At 35.2% G+C, this 17559-nt stretch overlaps 1 protein-coding gene across 1 annotated transcript in view; it reads left to right on the forward strand.

Annotated features, from left to right (window-relative positions):
- COL9A2 (collagen type IX alpha 2 chain) overlaps nucleotides 1–17559 on the forward strand; it is a 47562-nt gene that overhangs the window by 18792 nt on the left and 11211 nt on the right. The window contains exons 5-23 of the mRNA XM_072418798.1: nucleotides 1485–1538; nucleotides 2549–2584; nucleotides 2671–2694; nucleotides 2809–2862; nucleotides 4704–4757; nucleotides 6917–6964; nucleotides 7727–7783; nucleotides 8208–8261; nucleotides 9783–9836; nucleotides 10383–10436; nucleotides 11199–11252; nucleotides 11693–11746; nucleotides 12967–13020; nucleotides 13573–13626; nucleotides 13716–13769; nucleotides 14805–14849; nucleotides 16126–16179; nucleotides 16940–16993; nucleotides 17197–17250. Of these exons, the coding sequence (XP_072274899.1) occupies nucleotides 1485–1538; nucleotides 2549–2584; nucleotides 2671–2694; nucleotides 2809–2862; nucleotides 4704–4757; nucleotides 6917–6964; nucleotides 7727–7783; nucleotides 8208–8261; nucleotides 9783–9836; nucleotides 10383–10436; nucleotides 11199–11252; nucleotides 11693–11746; nucleotides 12967–13020; nucleotides 13573–13626; nucleotides 13716–13769; nucleotides 14805–14849; nucleotides 16126–16179; nucleotides 16940–16993; nucleotides 17197–17250 (966 nt within the window). The remainder of the gene's footprint in view (nucleotides 1–1484; nucleotides 1539–2548; nucleotides 2585–2670; nucleotides 2695–2808; nucleotides 2863–4703; nucleotides 4758–6916; nucleotides 6965–7726; nucleotides 7784–8207; nucleotides 8262–9782; nucleotides 9837–10382; nucleotides 10437–11198; nucleotides 11253–11692; nucleotides 11747–12966; nucleotides 13021–13572; nucleotides 13627–13715; nucleotides 13770–14804; nucleotides 14850–16125; nucleotides 16180–16939; nucleotides 16994–17196; nucleotides 17251–17559) is intronic.

Raw genomic sequence — 17559 nt, forward strand, 5'->3', positions numbered from 1 at the left:
ATAGGAACCAGGCTCATCCTCCCAGTAGTCCATTGATGAGTTCCCGGTCTAGTCAGGCCCTAGAACCTGAGAACTGACCTGTCCTCTCTTCTAGCTTCTTCTAGGCATCGTCTCTCCTCTAGCTTCTTCTAGGCATCAATTGTGAAGAACCCCCCCCCCCCCATGACAATTTCCCACACATTTAACCTATTCTACGTGCCAGCCTACAAAGGTACCAAACATCACCATAGGTCCAACAGGTTAATACACCAGGATTGTTAATGGTTCTTATCTTGATAAGGCTGGTTTCCTCCTATGTGATTGAAGGTAGACAACCATCACTCCCTAAAGAAAACAGAGTCTAGAACAATCCAGGCTCATAATGAGGGCATCTACACACAAAAAGATGTAATAATTTTAAAAGTTGGAAAGCTGGCTATAAGAAAAATGCAAGCCCCCAGACATATCTTCACATAACCAGAAATCTCTAACCAGAAGTACCCAAGCTATGCCGCATCCTGGGTCGGTCTGTTAGACAAATGTCAACACTTCTTGCTTTAGTCCTTTGCTTTCCCAACCCATTTTGCCCTTTTTCCAGCATCCTTTAGAGCGATAAGGTTGCCCATCGTGTTGAAAACCTTATAAAGAGGTGTGGGGAGGCACGAAGTTAGGATTTCTCAGAACTAATTAGTATAGGTATCTCCCTTTCCTTGCTATTATATATATATATATATATATATATATGTCGAGCCACCTCATTAAGCAAGTAATTTGTAGTGAGAATGTGAGGTAAAAAGAACGAGGTTTAGGCTCATTGAATAAGTAAAACAAAATTCATTGTGTATTCATGCATAATACATCAAAGTATAGTTCACATAGCACAGTAGAGTATTTTACCTTGGTCCTGTTAACATTTCACAGGACCTAGGTGTTGCATACTAGACAGAATGCTACTACTCTTATTATACAGCCTAAATGGAAATGATAACTCTATGTTAACGCAACAAACCTCCGACCGTATATTGCCGCGCAAAATCTGACGCTTTTCGCCATGATTAAGCTTCTTCAGGGATACAGTATTGAGCAAGCTTTACGGTCTAAGCATATGCAAAAATATATGTGTCATATAGAGATAGATAACTCAATTCTATTATATATATATATATATATATATATATATATATATACACGCGCATGTATACTTTATGTACTATGAATAACCAACATTCGGACATAATTATTCAGAGATCAGTGACCTGGTATTCTGTAAGCAGTAATGTAGTACAGGGATTCTAAATAACTACATTCTATTATATATATACATATACACTTTAAATAATATGTAAAACCATCATCATAGAGAGAATATACTTAATTGTAGACCAGTGCATGTGTAATAAATTATGCTTACCTGTCTGTTTGCAATTTTTCTTGACAATGTACACTGAGCATAAAAAGAAAAGACAAATATGTTGCACTTACCATAAATTGTCATCTTGTTCCAGGGATTAATAGGAGCCAAGGGAGATCCTGGACCTCCTGGACGACCAGGGCCCAAAGTAAGTGTTATTTTTTTTAAATGCTTCTTGTTCTACTTCTTAATAGCACTGCTGTATCTACAGTATACCTATAATTCTATGCTAAATATCTAATTATTCTGATACTGAGACAAAGGTATGAACCTATTTTATAGTATATCCAGAACCAGTGTTAGGAGGTGGGGAATGGAAGAGGTACAGGTTGCTGGAATGCTAAGCTTTTAGACCCCCACTTCATATTTGCCCAGAGCCCTATTTTGTTTAAAACTGCCCCTGTCCTTACTTGTCCATCAACTACAGATTTTATGATAGGACAGGTTCTTTTACTTACCATCTGTAAAAATACTGAAAAGTGTGCAAGTGTTGATAGACACTTTATGCATGTTTATAGAAGGCCGTGAAAGTCTATGCCACAAGACCTAGAAATTAGATCTTTTGGCGCTAACACATGCTAGGATAGTTCTATTATTGTTTTTGCATATGCCTTGTTTCACTTTTCATTAATTAATAGCAGTAATACACATATTTGATTTATTAAATGTCTCCAAGACTGGAGAAGATAGATTAATATGGGTGAACCTGGATGATCTAGCAAACCTTTAATATGTCTGGTCTAGGATTGAAGACATTTGCCAACTAATAGCAAATGATTGTTAAGAAATTAATTCCAGGTTTTCTGGACGGCAAATATTTTCAATTCAGGAATCAGATCCATTACAGTTTTGCTGGATCACCGACATTCTCCTATGATTGTCTATCTTCTCTAGTCTTGGAGAGCTTAGATTAATCAGACCCCATATATCTCTAGTATGGAATAAACCTTCAAAAGTATGCTGTATCTACTTGTTTTGGACTACATAAGGAAGAGGATTCGGTGGGTTATCCTGTGTTATTGCACTGTACTGTATATAACTAGGAACACTATGACACAGGAACACTTTAATTATGTATATATACATTTTTATTTGACTTTTGTGGTCTATAATTTTTTTTTTTATTATTAATGTACACTTGGACTCATTATTTTATAGGGTCAGTCAGGACTGCCAGGGCCACCAGGAAAACCAGTGAGTATGAATGCTACATATTACTCATTTTACTGTCTGCTTTGTTGGTATGAATATTAACATTCGTGTTTTTTTTTTCGTAATAGGGTCCTGGTATTGCTGGACTTCCTGTAAGTGTACAGCTATTTGCGCTTTGCTTATATATATATATATATATATATCTCATATATTTATGTATCTTAACAGAAAAAACAAAGGTAAAATATCCATTTATTTTTATGCAGGGTAGCCCAGGACAAGTTGGACTTCCTGGAGAAATTGGACAAACAGGAATAAAGGTAGAGTATTTCTATGATTTCTTCCTTCTTTATATGATGGTTGCCTATCCACTTGCACACCATACATACAACTGCTTTAAAAAGTAACTGCTCATGGGTGCTTATCCAAGGATTGTCCAAACTTTTTAAAATTCTAAGAAAAAAAAATAGCAAATTACCTTTAAACAACAAGCTACATTAGAAATGAAGCAAAACAAACTATGCTGGTATGTCCATAGAAAATCAAATAAATAGATTGCATTATCACATTCTTAAAGCAGAACTAAATCCCAACAATTAAAAAATGTGACCAGTACATGATTGCAGAGGGTCCCTTCTTCAATAAAATACCCTTATCTGCCTGATCACAATTTTTTAAATACCAGGCCTTTTTTTCGGTCCCCAAACTTTGCCTATCTTGTTTGGCCAAAGCCAGAATGATGTGACTCTCCTGCATGTGCATTGGAGTTCATTTAAGATACTCATGATACTCAGGATATTTCGGCATCATACACTGAGCTGCAGATGAGCAACTCATCATATAAAAAAAAAAAAAAAAAAAAAAAAAAAAGAGAGAGAGAGAGGAAGAGGTAAGTATGTTTTATTGGAAAAGGAACATTGCTCCTCTAAAAATCCTGTCTGATCACAAATTTTCATTGCGGAACTAGCTCTGCTTTAGTGTGTTTCAACACATGACCTAAAGTAAGGTAGAACACCAAAAGTTGTTTGGGTGGTAGTTTATTAACCCAGTCCTAGTTAATATGGTTGGGTATTGGTAAGCAAAAAAACATTTATTGCAGGCTTACTGCAAAGAACAAAAAATATGTAAATATCTACAAGCTATTAACAGGAGCATTTCTACTATATTTCCATGTGTGGTTTAACTGCCACCCACATTTCATGTCACCTATATACAAGAAGCAAAGTCTATTTGGGAACATTTCCAAAATACAATGTATTGTATGTAAAAGTTTTAATATTTCTGTTGCAGCCACTTTTAGCAGGCTTGATGCAGCCTCTCTCATATAATTCTGCACATGTAACCATTATGATACATTGTTGGTGTGTGGTCACAGATATAGCCTATTGTTTTAGCTATAAAATGTACTGGCCTGATTTAAGTCTTTTTCAGATTGTTGTGCTTTTAAAGAATATACAAAGATGATACCAAAGCTAGGCAGCTACTTGCACAAAAATCATACCAGCATGAAAATTACAGCTAGTCAGCTGCCCCTTTTAAATTTACATTTTATGTATTTGAAGAGTACATATCACTAAAATAAGCATGATTACACATGTAAGCACAGATAAGAGAGATAGTGGTCCTTCTGTTTTTCTTTGCTACTGAATCACTATTTACTGTACACTTTAGGCCTGATTTAATAAAGCTTCCAAAGACTAGAGAAGAACCTGGGTGATCCAGCAAACCTGCAATGGATTAGCCTTTGGTATTATTTGGCAAATGTTTTCAATCCTGGACCAGATCCACTTCAGGTTTGCTGGATCACCCAAGTTCATCCATGATAGTCTATCTTCTCAAGTCTTGGAGAGTTTTAATAAATCAGGCCCATATTCTCTATAGCATTTTGTCCATTAAATGTGTCCCTAGGAAGCTACACTAGGTATTGCATGACAACTTCTCCCACAATATCAATTAGTAAAGCCCAATCCTGTACTAATTAAACTTATTGTATGTATAATATCACTTAATTTTCTGTTAATTAGAGCATTGCCAATTTATACTATTGAGATGGTTAGTTGGTACTGTAATGCATATGCAAATATAATAGTGTAGTCTTAAAAAACTATATTACACCCTGATCTCAGGTTTCTAATGTGGACAATGTTTTCTTTTCTTTAAGGGCGAGAGAGGACCCGTTGGGCCTTCAGGACCACCAGGACCACCAGGAAAACCTGTATGTATCTGTACCATTTTTAAAATATTTTTGATTAACAAGGAATTGTATAACTGAAAAGTATAAGAAAACAGTATCAGAAATGAACTCTTATGTTTACAGATTTTTAAAATGATCTCTCATGTTATAGGTATTTCTAAATTATAAACTGAGAGATCTTACATGATCTCATATGACTCAGTAGCTCAGATTATATGTGTCTAGATTTGGGCACATTGTTGAAAATGTTTATGGTAAAATATCAATTTTAGTGGGGCATATCATTATAGTGGTGATGCCATTATACTTTGGCTGGTTTTGACTCCCCAACAAATTTGAACTCCCAGAGAGAGGTAAGGCGGCTGACTCCCTGGAGTGGAGTTTCTTGACCATTCAGAGGGATTATTGCATGGGTGGGCCACAACACCCAGCATCGTTAGCATATCATCCTGTTACTGCACCCTGCACATCATCATTGTAGGTCACAGGGCATTTCATATCATATGTTCAAGCTTAGTGGTCTTTGTACTACTGCACTGGGCTGGTTAGTTCTATTCTCCTATGAGGAGGATATCTCTGGAGATTTTCCTCTTTTGCTAGGCCCTATGAATATGTCCTCCCTGTGATCCACGTCCTACAAACTAGAGGCCTTGATTACCAAGTTAAAGGCCTAATATGCAGTAGATCTCAATTTGGTCCAGTGGGATGCGGCATAGGTAGCTGGCATGGTTGACAACATAGCTGAAACAATTCTTGTCCTTGTATCATCGATTCAGAAACTAGGAGCAGAAAAACTTCTGCCTTGTCTGCATTACTGCATTTTGGTGGCCTTTTGTGGGTTTTGGTGCATCATGGGGTGCCCTCCAGTTTAACATTTTCTTCTATTTCAGCATTAAGCTGAATAGATTTTTCAGCCAGTCTCAGAATGTATGTGCTTCAGGGGACCCTGACTTTCAGGCCTTGTTAACAGGGGAGATATTCTGGCACAACCACTGTCTTTCTCTGGCTACCTTAAGCAGTCTCTCCTGATTATGAATATATACCAAGTTATCAGTAGCCTTGTGGTTCCTATTGCTCATACGGATCATAAGTGTATTTGCTGTGTTGGGGTGGACAGTATTTTCCTCACTGACCTATGCAATGTTACTCACTATATCTACTATTTGCCTGCTTGGTTTGCCTAGGCCTATACATTGTGGACTACTACTCCTACGGGGCTCTTTTCATTCACACAGTGTTTTTTTTACTTTGACTGGACCCCTGTGATCGTAGCCTAGACTGAGAAACTTTACCTGGGGCATCACCATTCCAGAAGGCTCCTTTCAAAGGACTGTAAATGTTTTTGATGCACTGGGACTTTATCTGTTCTTCCTGTTTCCTGAGTTTCCTGTTTTATTCTCACTATTGTCTCTTACGCACACATATGAAATGCTATTTTCTATTGCACTGTGTTAGTTGGTTTGCATGGAATGCCTGGGTGATATGTTATATTGTATTTGCGGTTTGCCGGAGGGTGGAGAGTATCATCAGGTCTCCCTAGCTCACATGGTGCACACCTCTTTCTCATAACTTCAAGATGTGTTATAGAAGATGGCACCTTTCCTATTTGTATTTTCCCTTACATACATATATTATGATCTCCTTGTTTTTCTTTTCTTATTATATTTTAACTATATATATTTCTCCCCTCTAACCATACATCGCCTATTTTGGTTTTGCTTGACTGCTATTGTAATTTACTGCTTGTGTGGGGAAATTAGTTGCTGAAACTTGCCATTAATGAATGACCTCCATAGAGACTTCTTTTAGTTTATTTCTTTGAAGTTATCGTTTTCCCATTTGCCTCCAGGGTATGATTTGTTTGTTCCAGAGAATCGTGGTTCCTGTCTACAGACTTTCCTACTGTATTTTGCTATTTGCATTGACATATACAGTATTATGTGAAATGCATTATCATGTACTCTCTTTCTCTCCTCTGTGCTGAAACCCTCTGTATTGTCTGTATAACACATTGTCCCTGTACAGTTCTTAAATTGTACAATGAACAGTAAATGCTGAGTCTATCTAATTAAGAAAATGTATGAGCAAGCTGCAGAAATAGCTGCTAAAATAGTAGTGTGCTTTGTAATGCATGCAACCAGCAGAAATGTAATGTGAAGTTTTATTCCTTTGTATTTCAGGGCCCCTCAGGGAACATCCAAGGCCTAGAAGGCAGTGCTGATTTCCTGGTATGTACACATGTGGGTTGATTCAGTCAACTGAATGTATCTAAACTGGGGCACCATCTATATTTACAGTTAAAATCAGTTCCTAGCTATCTCCCTGCATGTTACCAATATGTTTGCCTATTTCATGTGTATTGTTGTAGAAGAATATTCTATCCCCCAGACAAATGCTGGAAAACCAGCTGAGATAGAACATTACTTTCTAAAGGTTGTAGCAAATCTATAAAATGTGATCATTACCTACTGAAAAACATATTATAGAATTGAATTGCCTAGTCATCACAGTTCTCTCATTGGTCTCTTGTGCATTCATGCAATATGGGAGTAATTGTTGCTAAAGACTATTGGAACTCATTGTCCTTGTATGGGGGAGGTGATACCTGGGCCTTACATAAACAGCAGAGGAGAGCTGCTACTTTATTAGTAAGCTGTAATACCACTCATGGTTTTAAGATGGCATTCCAAAGGTAGACCATTATCTATCATAGCAAAAGCATACCTCCTATGTTGTGCATGCATGCTTATACAGACAACCCTAGCATCGCCTTAACCTGCAAAGAACAGTGACAAATAATTGGGAAATCCATTCTGAACTTTTTATTCTTCCAACTAAGATTGTTCAGCCAGGGGATGCCTGTAGATACTATACAATGCTCATTGGCGAGAGATACCATCTTTTACCATGCTAAATCCACTGATTAAAAAGATGCAGTTAAAGAACTGTTTATTTACATTAAGTCATTAAAAGTAACTTTTATTTTGTAGTGTCCAACAAACTGCCCAGCAGGCCCCAAAGGACCTCAAGGACTGCAGGGAGTAAAGGTAAGTCCCTTTGTAAAATATATTCTTTTCCTAATAAATCATACATATTAATTGATCTTTAAGTAAAGTTAAAAAGTATGCCTTGCTATGTTTCAGCATTGCATTGTAAAAGTGTTTGGTGTTGTAGCCATAAAATTACCTGCATTATCTGCATATCTTCTGTGCATGTTTTTTTTGGCATGTAAACTTGTGTGAATCGTTACCAACAATTACTGAAATTATTTTTAATAGCGCTGCATAATACTAAGGAGTGATACTCGCTAAGTTACAGATTTGTTTATATAGGGCTGTTTTGTTGTCAATTGGGTTTATTTAATTTGATATTAGTTCATCTTCTCATGACCTTGTTTCCTCTATTAAATGCCTTATATAGGCTAAACCAGCTTGAAAAAAAGTGTTCTTATATATTATATTTTCTCTTTAGGGCCATAAAGGTCGTCCAGGTCCCCTTGGTGAGTCAGGACCACAAGGCAAACCTGTACGTATTTCATAAAGTGCATTAAGAAAACAGTTTTTTATAAATTGGAAAAATTGCATAGCTATTCTTAAGTTTTCTTCATGATATGTTCAGCATATGTTGCAAAGACCTACTGAGTCAGAGGCAGAAGTGGCTCCTGCGCAGGCACTGTGCTGATGGGATGCAGCTAAGGTGGGAGCTTGTGTTTCTGCATCATCCCAGCTATCTCCTGCACACTTCAAACTGACGGCTCAGTTTTGCAGATAACAGTGGCCAGACACTGTAATCAGCAAATTAGAAACACTGTTCTGATATACAGAATGTAAGTTTTCAAAGTGACAGGGGAGCCACTGTCCCTGTGTCACCTGCACAGCTGATTTTTGCTATGTGTTTATTGTAAAAACATATTTAACTCTTTCCTAAACCTTGGTTATGCATAATAATTTGTATTGACATCTTTATCCCTTAAATAAATGGTACTAATCTTTTTACACCTTAAAAATGGGTAGAGTTCTCCTTTTCTTGATGGAAACTAACAGTAGTAGGCCTGTATCCTGGCATGGTGAATACAAAGTTGTATTGAAGGTTAGGGTTGATGTTGTCACATAGGCCCTAGTAGTTGGTAGGACTGCAAGGGTAGAATCTCATGTAGTTTACTTTTTGGGTACTCCTCAGTCTGACCACATTAAGCAGGAGAAAGCACAGGAAATTCCTAGCCACACCACAGATTCACTTCTTGTAAATGAGCACTGAGACAACATCTTAACTAACTTCTCACATGTTAAAGAACCAATCACTAAGACACCTAGGCAGTTGAGCACTAAACACGAGGCCACCCATTGCACTGGGAGTAGATCTGTTCTAGCTACTGTCTATTATTTACTATTTGTTTACACACTTATGCATTTACAGGAGTGCTCACATGTAAACTTTCACATAAACGTGCATTTTTTTCTGTACTTAGTTTGCATTGCTGTGACCAGGCTATTACTAGCTCAAAATGAAGGGTCTTAGAGGTGAGCATCTCGACCTCTGTCTGTTATTATTATTAATAAAATGGATTCAAATAGCGCCAACATATTACGCAGCGCTGTACTTTAAATAGGGGTTGAAAATTACAGACTAATACAGACAGTGATACAAGAGGAGAGGACCCTGACCCAAAGAGCTTACAATCTAAAAGGTGTCTGGCGATTATGAGCACATAACTGTAATTAACAAGCAGAATACCTGAATCCTGTTGTCATTGACATGAGCCTCCCTCTGCTCCTTTGTTGATAACAGGCAAAGTCAGCTAAAGTCAGTTGGCCAAACACGTTAAAGTCAACAGTGGGCAAAAACAAACACAAAAAACACAATGTAAAAAAATATGCCTGGGAATGAAAAGGGAGTAATTGTTGAGAGTTGTTTCTATGTTGCTACAAAATTATTTTCAAATCTGTAATATGTGAATAAACAACACTTTATTTTATATTATTTTTAGAAATATTAAAACAATACTGTATATATTTTAGTTGAGTAGACCTGTCCTTCCAATTACAGGGCTCAAAGGGAGATGTTGGTATTTCAGGAGAACAAGGAATTCCAGGACCTCCGGTAATGTACAACAGCTTATTTTTTTAAATATATTTCAGCGTAGCCTTATTTTGCAAAGCAGTGATAGCCAAATACAATAGACTACATGGAACACAGGCTTCACACTTTGTCTAGTACAGTAGTACACAATAGAAGAAAGGTGGCATTTATCTTCACATTTATAAACTGTGATGACTCTTTCCTTATTTTATTTCCCAATTCTCACTAAATAAAGTCATTTAGACTTTAGTCCAGCTAATGCAAAAACAATATGGAATTAAATTTACGATTGATTTGTTGACTCATAAGTACTGAATAGTCTGGGTCCAAGAGATGCCAAGAAACCATTTATAGGAACACATTTTTGTTTGTTCCCTAAACCAAAGAAACCTGTGTGATCCTAGTTTGCACTAAGGTTTACAGGTATTCTCCTGATATCAGTTCACAAGGCAAATTTTGAAAAATAGACCATGTGTTTATTAATTATTACCAATTTATTTCTCACTTTTACTACTCAAAAGACCTCTGATAACAGTTATCAATATTCTGGTAATTTTTGTAATACAGGGCCCTCAGGGAATCCGTGGTTACCCAGGGCCCGGCGGACCCAAAGGTGAAACTGTAAGTATATATATAAAAAAGTAGATATTTGAGATGGATCTTTGGAATCTTGTAGTCTGTCTGAAAGTTAGGATTTTGGATTTAATACATTAGATTTCAATAGAAAGTGTGTGTGTGCATGCCATAAAACAATGCATGTTTGAGCATTACAATAAGATATTACTTTTTGCAATTGACTTGCTTATCCTGAACCATCTTGATGCATTTACTGTTCTTGTAAAAGTTCCCAAGTAGTTTGCAATGGTGGATAGGCTGCACCAAACCTTAAACTTACAAACTGTAAGAACTTTTTACCTCCTTTTGCTACCTCTGGATGTTAATGGCTAAATTCAGCAAGAGAATTGTAGGGGGAAGGGGTGAAAGGAAGTGTTGTGAGGAACATCAAACTATCTTTTCTTGTCTGGTGGTCAGAACAGTTGAAAGTAGACCTTTCTATAAAGGAGACTGCATGCTGTCTCCAAAAGTGCATTTTACCAGCAGTTCTTACTACAGTAAGAACAACAGGGGAAGCTTGTACAAAAGGAAGTACAATGAAACTGTATAACCTTGGGTCACAGAAAGGCCTCATATATGTTTTAGAAATTTCTTATATAGTCGTATATAGGAAGAAATGTGTTTCATATTCCATTTGATTAGGTGAGATCATTCAATATATATATTTAAAAGAAAGAACTGTGGTAAACCAGCAGTGTAAGAATATATATATATATTGTTACTTCTATTTTAGCTGTTATTCTAAAAGATGTCTTTAAAATTCCTCAGGGACCCACAGGATATAAAGGGATGATTGGATCAGTTGGTGCAGCAGGGAAACCTGTAAGTTGGTATAAATACCTTATTCTTTATACTTTGCTAAATTGTGCTTGTACCATCATCTGAATAAATACATACTGTGCTTTATTAGTGTTTGTTGCTAAAGCTGTATTAACAACCTAAATCCATCCAGTTTGTCAATAAGTGTTCAAATGTTAGTTCTATCTGTCATATAGTGGCACAATTGTTCTGTAGTATTTGGTCTATCAGACTTATTATACTCTGTGACCCTAACCAGAGGTGAGTTCATCTAAACAACTTTACATTTTGTGCAGTCAGAACTGAAAGAGGTGAAATTCCCAATCGACTTAGTGTGGGCTTCACAGTCCTCATTACAGAATCCCCTAGAGAGCAGGAACATTTAATTAAACTGCACTTAGGGTGGTTATTATCACTAATGAGCACAGCCTTGCAGAGTTTTCACTTCTTTATGTCTGTTTCAGGGTGAGGAGGGGCCAAAAGGGCCCCCAGGAGAACCAGGAGAGAAAGGAGATAAAGTGAGTCATATTTTCTCCCCTAATTAATATTCAAATGTAATTACTAAATGTGGCAAATTAAAAAGTATTTTTGTTCTGCATTGAATTCTATAAAATGTGAAGTTTGTTTATGGTAAGATTAAGTATAAAAAATATGCTCTACATATATTTCTACACATCCTTAGCCACTGTGGTTTTTTCTTGGATATTATGCATTACATATATTGTGTTCATTTATATATAGCTTATTATGTACACTGGTAGCTATATTATTCAGTCCCTGTAAATTATTGCATCCTAGCAAGCTAGAATATTCAAATATTTTCAGAACATGACATCTAGATTACATTTTCTTCAAAGACCTTTGTCCAGTTTTAATTGCTGTCTGTGCCTTTGATAGGGTCATTGCTACAAATACAGAATTGATAGGCAAGCCACAAATCCTAAGCTAAACAACCTAAAGAACTTTTTTTGGGACATGGCATCTAGTTTTCATTTTTAAAATGTCTAGATTGTAATGTAATATAAAAACTAGTCTGTTCATAAAATTGGAGTCCGACTACAAACCTGTCAAAGAACTAGTATTAAGGCGTTGGCGTTTTATCTTTACAGAATGTTTAGTTGGTTAGAGCCAAAGTTGTGAATCCGATACATGTGTGGGCCAGACATTTTATATTTTTTACCTTATATTAGTCATGAATAATAATAGTAACAGTAGTGCATTTTATCAAACAAATGCATAAAGCAATTAAACTGTTTTTATTAATTAGGAAGCTTAACCACCGTATGCCTTCTGGCATCAAGCAGGAAATAGAAGGAAAGGAAATAGCATGAAGGGGGGTAATAGTGAGGCCTCAAAAATCCATTAGTGCCCAGTTATAATTGAGATCTCAGACAAATGTTGCCATGCCACTGTCAAACAGAACTGTGGTAAGTGGGGTGTATTGAAACCTGCTGGATTATATTTGTTTTAAGGTACAGGGGAAAAGTATGTTGCTTTGCTGAATTAAGGACCAACATATATTAATTGACTTTGTCTCCATAGGTTTTAATTTGTCCATGTCCACAGATTTCCTTTTGTAAATATTTCTGACACCAAAAGAACCATACTTTTACACAGAATTTAGAGGAAAAAACACATTGAGATGTTACCTGTAAAATCTTCATTTAAGAATATATATATGTTATGTCATTTACTTCCTTGGTCTTACAATTATCTAACCAACAAAATATTGTTTCAGGGTGCCCGAGGTGTCATTGGACAAATGGGAGCAATGGGTCCTAAGGGAAGCAATGTAAGTTTGTAGAAATGAAATTCAAAGTAGAAAAGAGTTTATAGAAGATGGGAAATGGAGAAAAAAAATAATGATTTTTTTTAACAAGCACTACTAAAGATGTGAATCTGTTCTGATCTGTCTGATCACTGAAGCGCTCTATTGGGAGAGGTAACCTCAGCTAGTCACAGGTGATGGAATAAATGTTTTCATTTCTTTATTTCATTGTACTTTTCTGCTTTTTGTGGTTTTTATAGAGATTTGTAATAATTGCTTGGTTTGCCTTTGAACTTTTAAACAATAAATAAGTAACCATCACTGTGAACAATTTACTTATTTTGTGCAGAGCCAATAAATATTTACTATTTTGATTATGTGAAAAGGCTAGGTTGCCCTATATCAGATTGATATTTCTAGCTTAAATGTACAGACTAATTAGTGATGATGCTAATAACTAGCCCTGCCAATCATATCATAAAATCATGATATCATTTCTGGAGTTGTTTTTTTTCATAATTTAAAAAAAACATTGATTTTTCTTCATACTGATTTAGTATACTTTTATTAATTTAGGGTCTTCCTGGTATTGATGGCAAAGATGGAACTCCAGGGGTGAATGGAGTAAAGGTATATATCTTATTAGTTTTCCTATTTCATGTCACATAGTTTGCTTAATTCATTGTTTGCTTCCCAACTCATGTTTATGTTTTGTCTAGGGCAGCACTGGGCAAAATGGCTTCCCTGGCTCACCTGGTCATCAAGGGCTTGCTGTAAGTATTTTATATGCTTCTTGTGTTAAGAAAGTAATAGTAGATATATCTTTAAACATAGGGGTATTGTTGGATAAAGTGCTTTTAAATGTCACTCAATGAACTTGGGGTGGGGGGGGGGGGGTCAATGGAAAGAAAATCTAACTACTTAAGATCATAGATTTGTCACCAACCATGGAATCCTACTCTTCTTACAGCAAGATATTTTTATAGTCATATATTATATAGTCATACAAATGCCAGAACTATTAAACTGCATCCTGGTTCAAAGTTAGTAAATTTCTGAAAGCCACTGAATCAATATGACATGGAAACAAGTGTTTTCTTGAACATTTTAGCAGGGACAGTATACATATTACTTTTTAGCTTGTGGGGCAATTAATGGTATTCCTATAGCCATTTCAAGATTAGATAGGGCATGAAAAGCTGATTTTTTTCTTAGAACTAATTATAAAACAAATTTCAATGGGCATTTTGATCAGCATATAAACTTACAGTCCTGAGCAATGTAAGTGTGTATGAAAAACAACTGTTCAGTGGTAAAATTGTGTTTTTACTTTAGCCAAAACTTTAATTTAGTTTTATTTAGCTTTTTAACTATTGTAAATGTTGACTTTGCATACTTTATATTAAAGTACATAAGCTGTGATCCTTCTTAGGGTATTTTGTGAAATGTATTTGATTATTTTACCAGTTTTCTAAACAAATTAAGTAAACCTATTGTTTATTGCTTTTAAGAAATAATAGGATCTCTGAGTTGAACATTTATACAATTTTCTTGCAATTTTAGGCTTGGAGAAATGCAGATAGCTGGTCTCTTTAACTAAATAACTAGAATTCTTGTATGTTAGGTATTCAATTTAAGTACACAAAAGCTTTAGTGCTTTTCTTTTGTAATCACAAAACCATTTTGAAAATAATCTTTAGCTACTAATGGAATCTTTTCATAGTACTTACTGATACAATAATGATACTATGCATTTATTTGGTAGCTAATTTTAGCGTCACCTACAAATCAGGACTCTTTTTTTTCAGGGGTTACCTGGACAACCAGGCACCAAAGGAGGTATTGGTCAAAAGGTATGTATTTAATGGAATTATTTAACTTGACCACATACATATACTAAGTGAAAAATATCTTTTAGGGCAGTTCTAAATGTAATCAGAAGTAATATGAAAAGTGTTTATAGCCTTTTAAAATGCCTAAAGGCTTGGTTGTGAGAAAGTTTGTTAAGTTATTTTTCAAACGAATGAACATTCTAGGTCAACAGTACAACTAATTGCTCTACAGATGTTTTGTACAATCTTGCCTCAATCTAATGATTTATTAGAAAAACAAATCAGGTCATCCAGACACCTTCATCCAGGTTTTTTTGGATTGGATCTTTTATGACTCCACGCATGTCTAGTTAAATTGTGTCTTGTGTGACCATCTGAAAGGAATTATACTGAAAAAAGTTACCACTGCTGAACTTTTCTTTCGAAAAGACTAGTTGTCTAGTTGTTGTCTGGTTTCTGTGACATCTGACTATGATAAGGATTCTGCTCACTTTGTATAGATGGCCTTTCATTCCCTGTTCATTTCCAGAGCAGGAATGAGTAACTAAGTAGTGGTTTAACCCATCCCTACTCTAAAACTCCTAAAAGAAAAAGCTTGGGCTTTACATACATTTTGGACTCAGTCACACTCTAGCAATTGTGATAATGTAGTAGTTAGACATAATAAAAGACCACTTTTGCATTTAAAAACACAAAACATGTCATGAATAGGATTTATGTCCCTACCCAAAATCAAGTTTAAACTAAGTAAAACCAGCTCTAAGTACTATTAAACAAATTTTAAGAATACATTTCCGTTTTTAATACATTTACATTAATAATGTTTAATTAATAGACTAAAAGAAATATGAGATAAGAAATGTAAACAACAGCAAGGGTAAAACAAGGTAACTGAGAGTCAAAGGAGGAGGACAGATACAGTTTTTAAAAATTGCAGCCAATCACTACCTTTAAACAGATGCTTGGAATAAAAGACTGGGATCAAAACGACACAGTTCACCTAAACACATTATAAAAAGACAGTTTAAAAAAATATTTTAGCAATATTTTTACAGTCTTTACATTTAAAATAAATAAAAACAACCTAATTAAAAAAAATCTGGAAGCCAGTTTTCTATTAATTTATTCATTTTAATTTGATCTGTCACCCATCTAGACGTCACAGTTATAACCGAGCGATAGTTTATAAATGCAAGTAGGTTTTCATAAGTTACCTGAATGGCAGGTAACTTATGAAAACCTACTTGCATTTATAAACTATCAATATGTAATTAATTATTTATTCATCTTTATTTAGGGTGAACCAGGTACACGTGGGGAGCCAGGATTCGTTGGTGCTCCAGGAAAACAGGTAAGTGCGTCACAAAAATGTGTTTATCATTTCAATATTAGCACTGCTCTGAATTTGTTGCACTGCCCTTAATATACCAATACATCCTAAAGACTATTACCACAAAAAAGCAAGATTTCTCCTGTAAAAGAATGCTGGGAATTTAAACCACATGGTGGCATGCCACCTATACAAAGCAAAAAAATTGTGTCTTTGAAAATGTGAAATCAAACTATTTGGGAAACCAGTTTTAGGACTGACACTTTGCTTATGGTCTGGTGAGAGGTAATGGATATAAAAACTCCTGAGAAAACATCACCTTTGGAAACATCAAGTAAAATGAAAAGATGGGCGAACAGGGGATTCAGCCTACAAGTGTTTTATGATGTAGACTGAATTGGTCTTTAAATAGTGTGTAATGTTCCATTTATCTTAATAAATCTAAATTTAGAAGTTTAGATTGCTTCATTTGCACTGATTGTTGAATTTGGACTAAACTATTATGTGGAGATGTGCTGACATAATTTTCTTCAAAAGCAGAACAAGCACAAATTCTAAAAATCGTAACTTACATACTGAATATTAGAAGGGGAGAACTTAATTTTAATGTCTCTATATTAGATTAGATTATATGCATTACAAGAATTATTTGTATTACATTCTGTGCTTTCCTGCTGCTACAAATATTATTCCTAACACAGGAAACAGGTAAAACAAGCATGTCTCCTGCTGTTTTAGATGCTATGTTTCTTTTGTAATAAGTAAAATCACTGTCTTCTAGGGAGAGAGGGGTCCACCTGGAGAAATTGGACCTAGAGGTATTGTAGGTATAAAAGTAAGTATATTTTATATTTTAAATAATTTTAATAATACACAATTGGGTTAATTAAGAACTTGCATATGCTTTATTGCATTTTACTATAAGTCTAATGAACACTAACTGATATGTTAAAACCCATCATTTCTTTTTTCAACATTCTCAGTATTCTTTAAAATTATTGTGACAAAAAGGAATATTGCAATATGTTTTTATTATAGGGTGATCGTGGTGAAAGAGGACCAGTTGGACCAGTTGGTGTTGAAGGAAAAGTGGTGAGTAGAACAACATTGGTGAAAATAATAGATCTTGACAAATGTCAAAAAATAGTTTTCCTAAAATAGTAAAGTGGCATAAAAGTTACCAGATACTAACATTCATACTGGGTTACTGAAGTACTTAATAATGCTGTGGTTTAAAACACAAAAAGGCCATATTACATCATAAGGTGGTAGATTCGTGGGATTTTCCTTGAGTGCATAAATATCAAATTTTTTGCTAGTATATACCAGTCTATATAAATATAGAATATAACTGCATCAAGGAATCACAATATGTGGTTAGTATAAAAACATCATTCAGAA

Source organism: Pyxicephalus adspersus, chromosome 1 (genome assembly GCF_032062135.1).
Source record: "Pyxicephalus adspersus chromosome 1, UCB_Pads_2.0, whole genome shotgun sequence".
In the NCBI taxonomy this organism is placed as follows: Eukaryota; Metazoa; Chordata; class Amphibia; order Anura; family Pyxicephalidae; genus Pyxicephalus; species Pyxicephalus adspersus.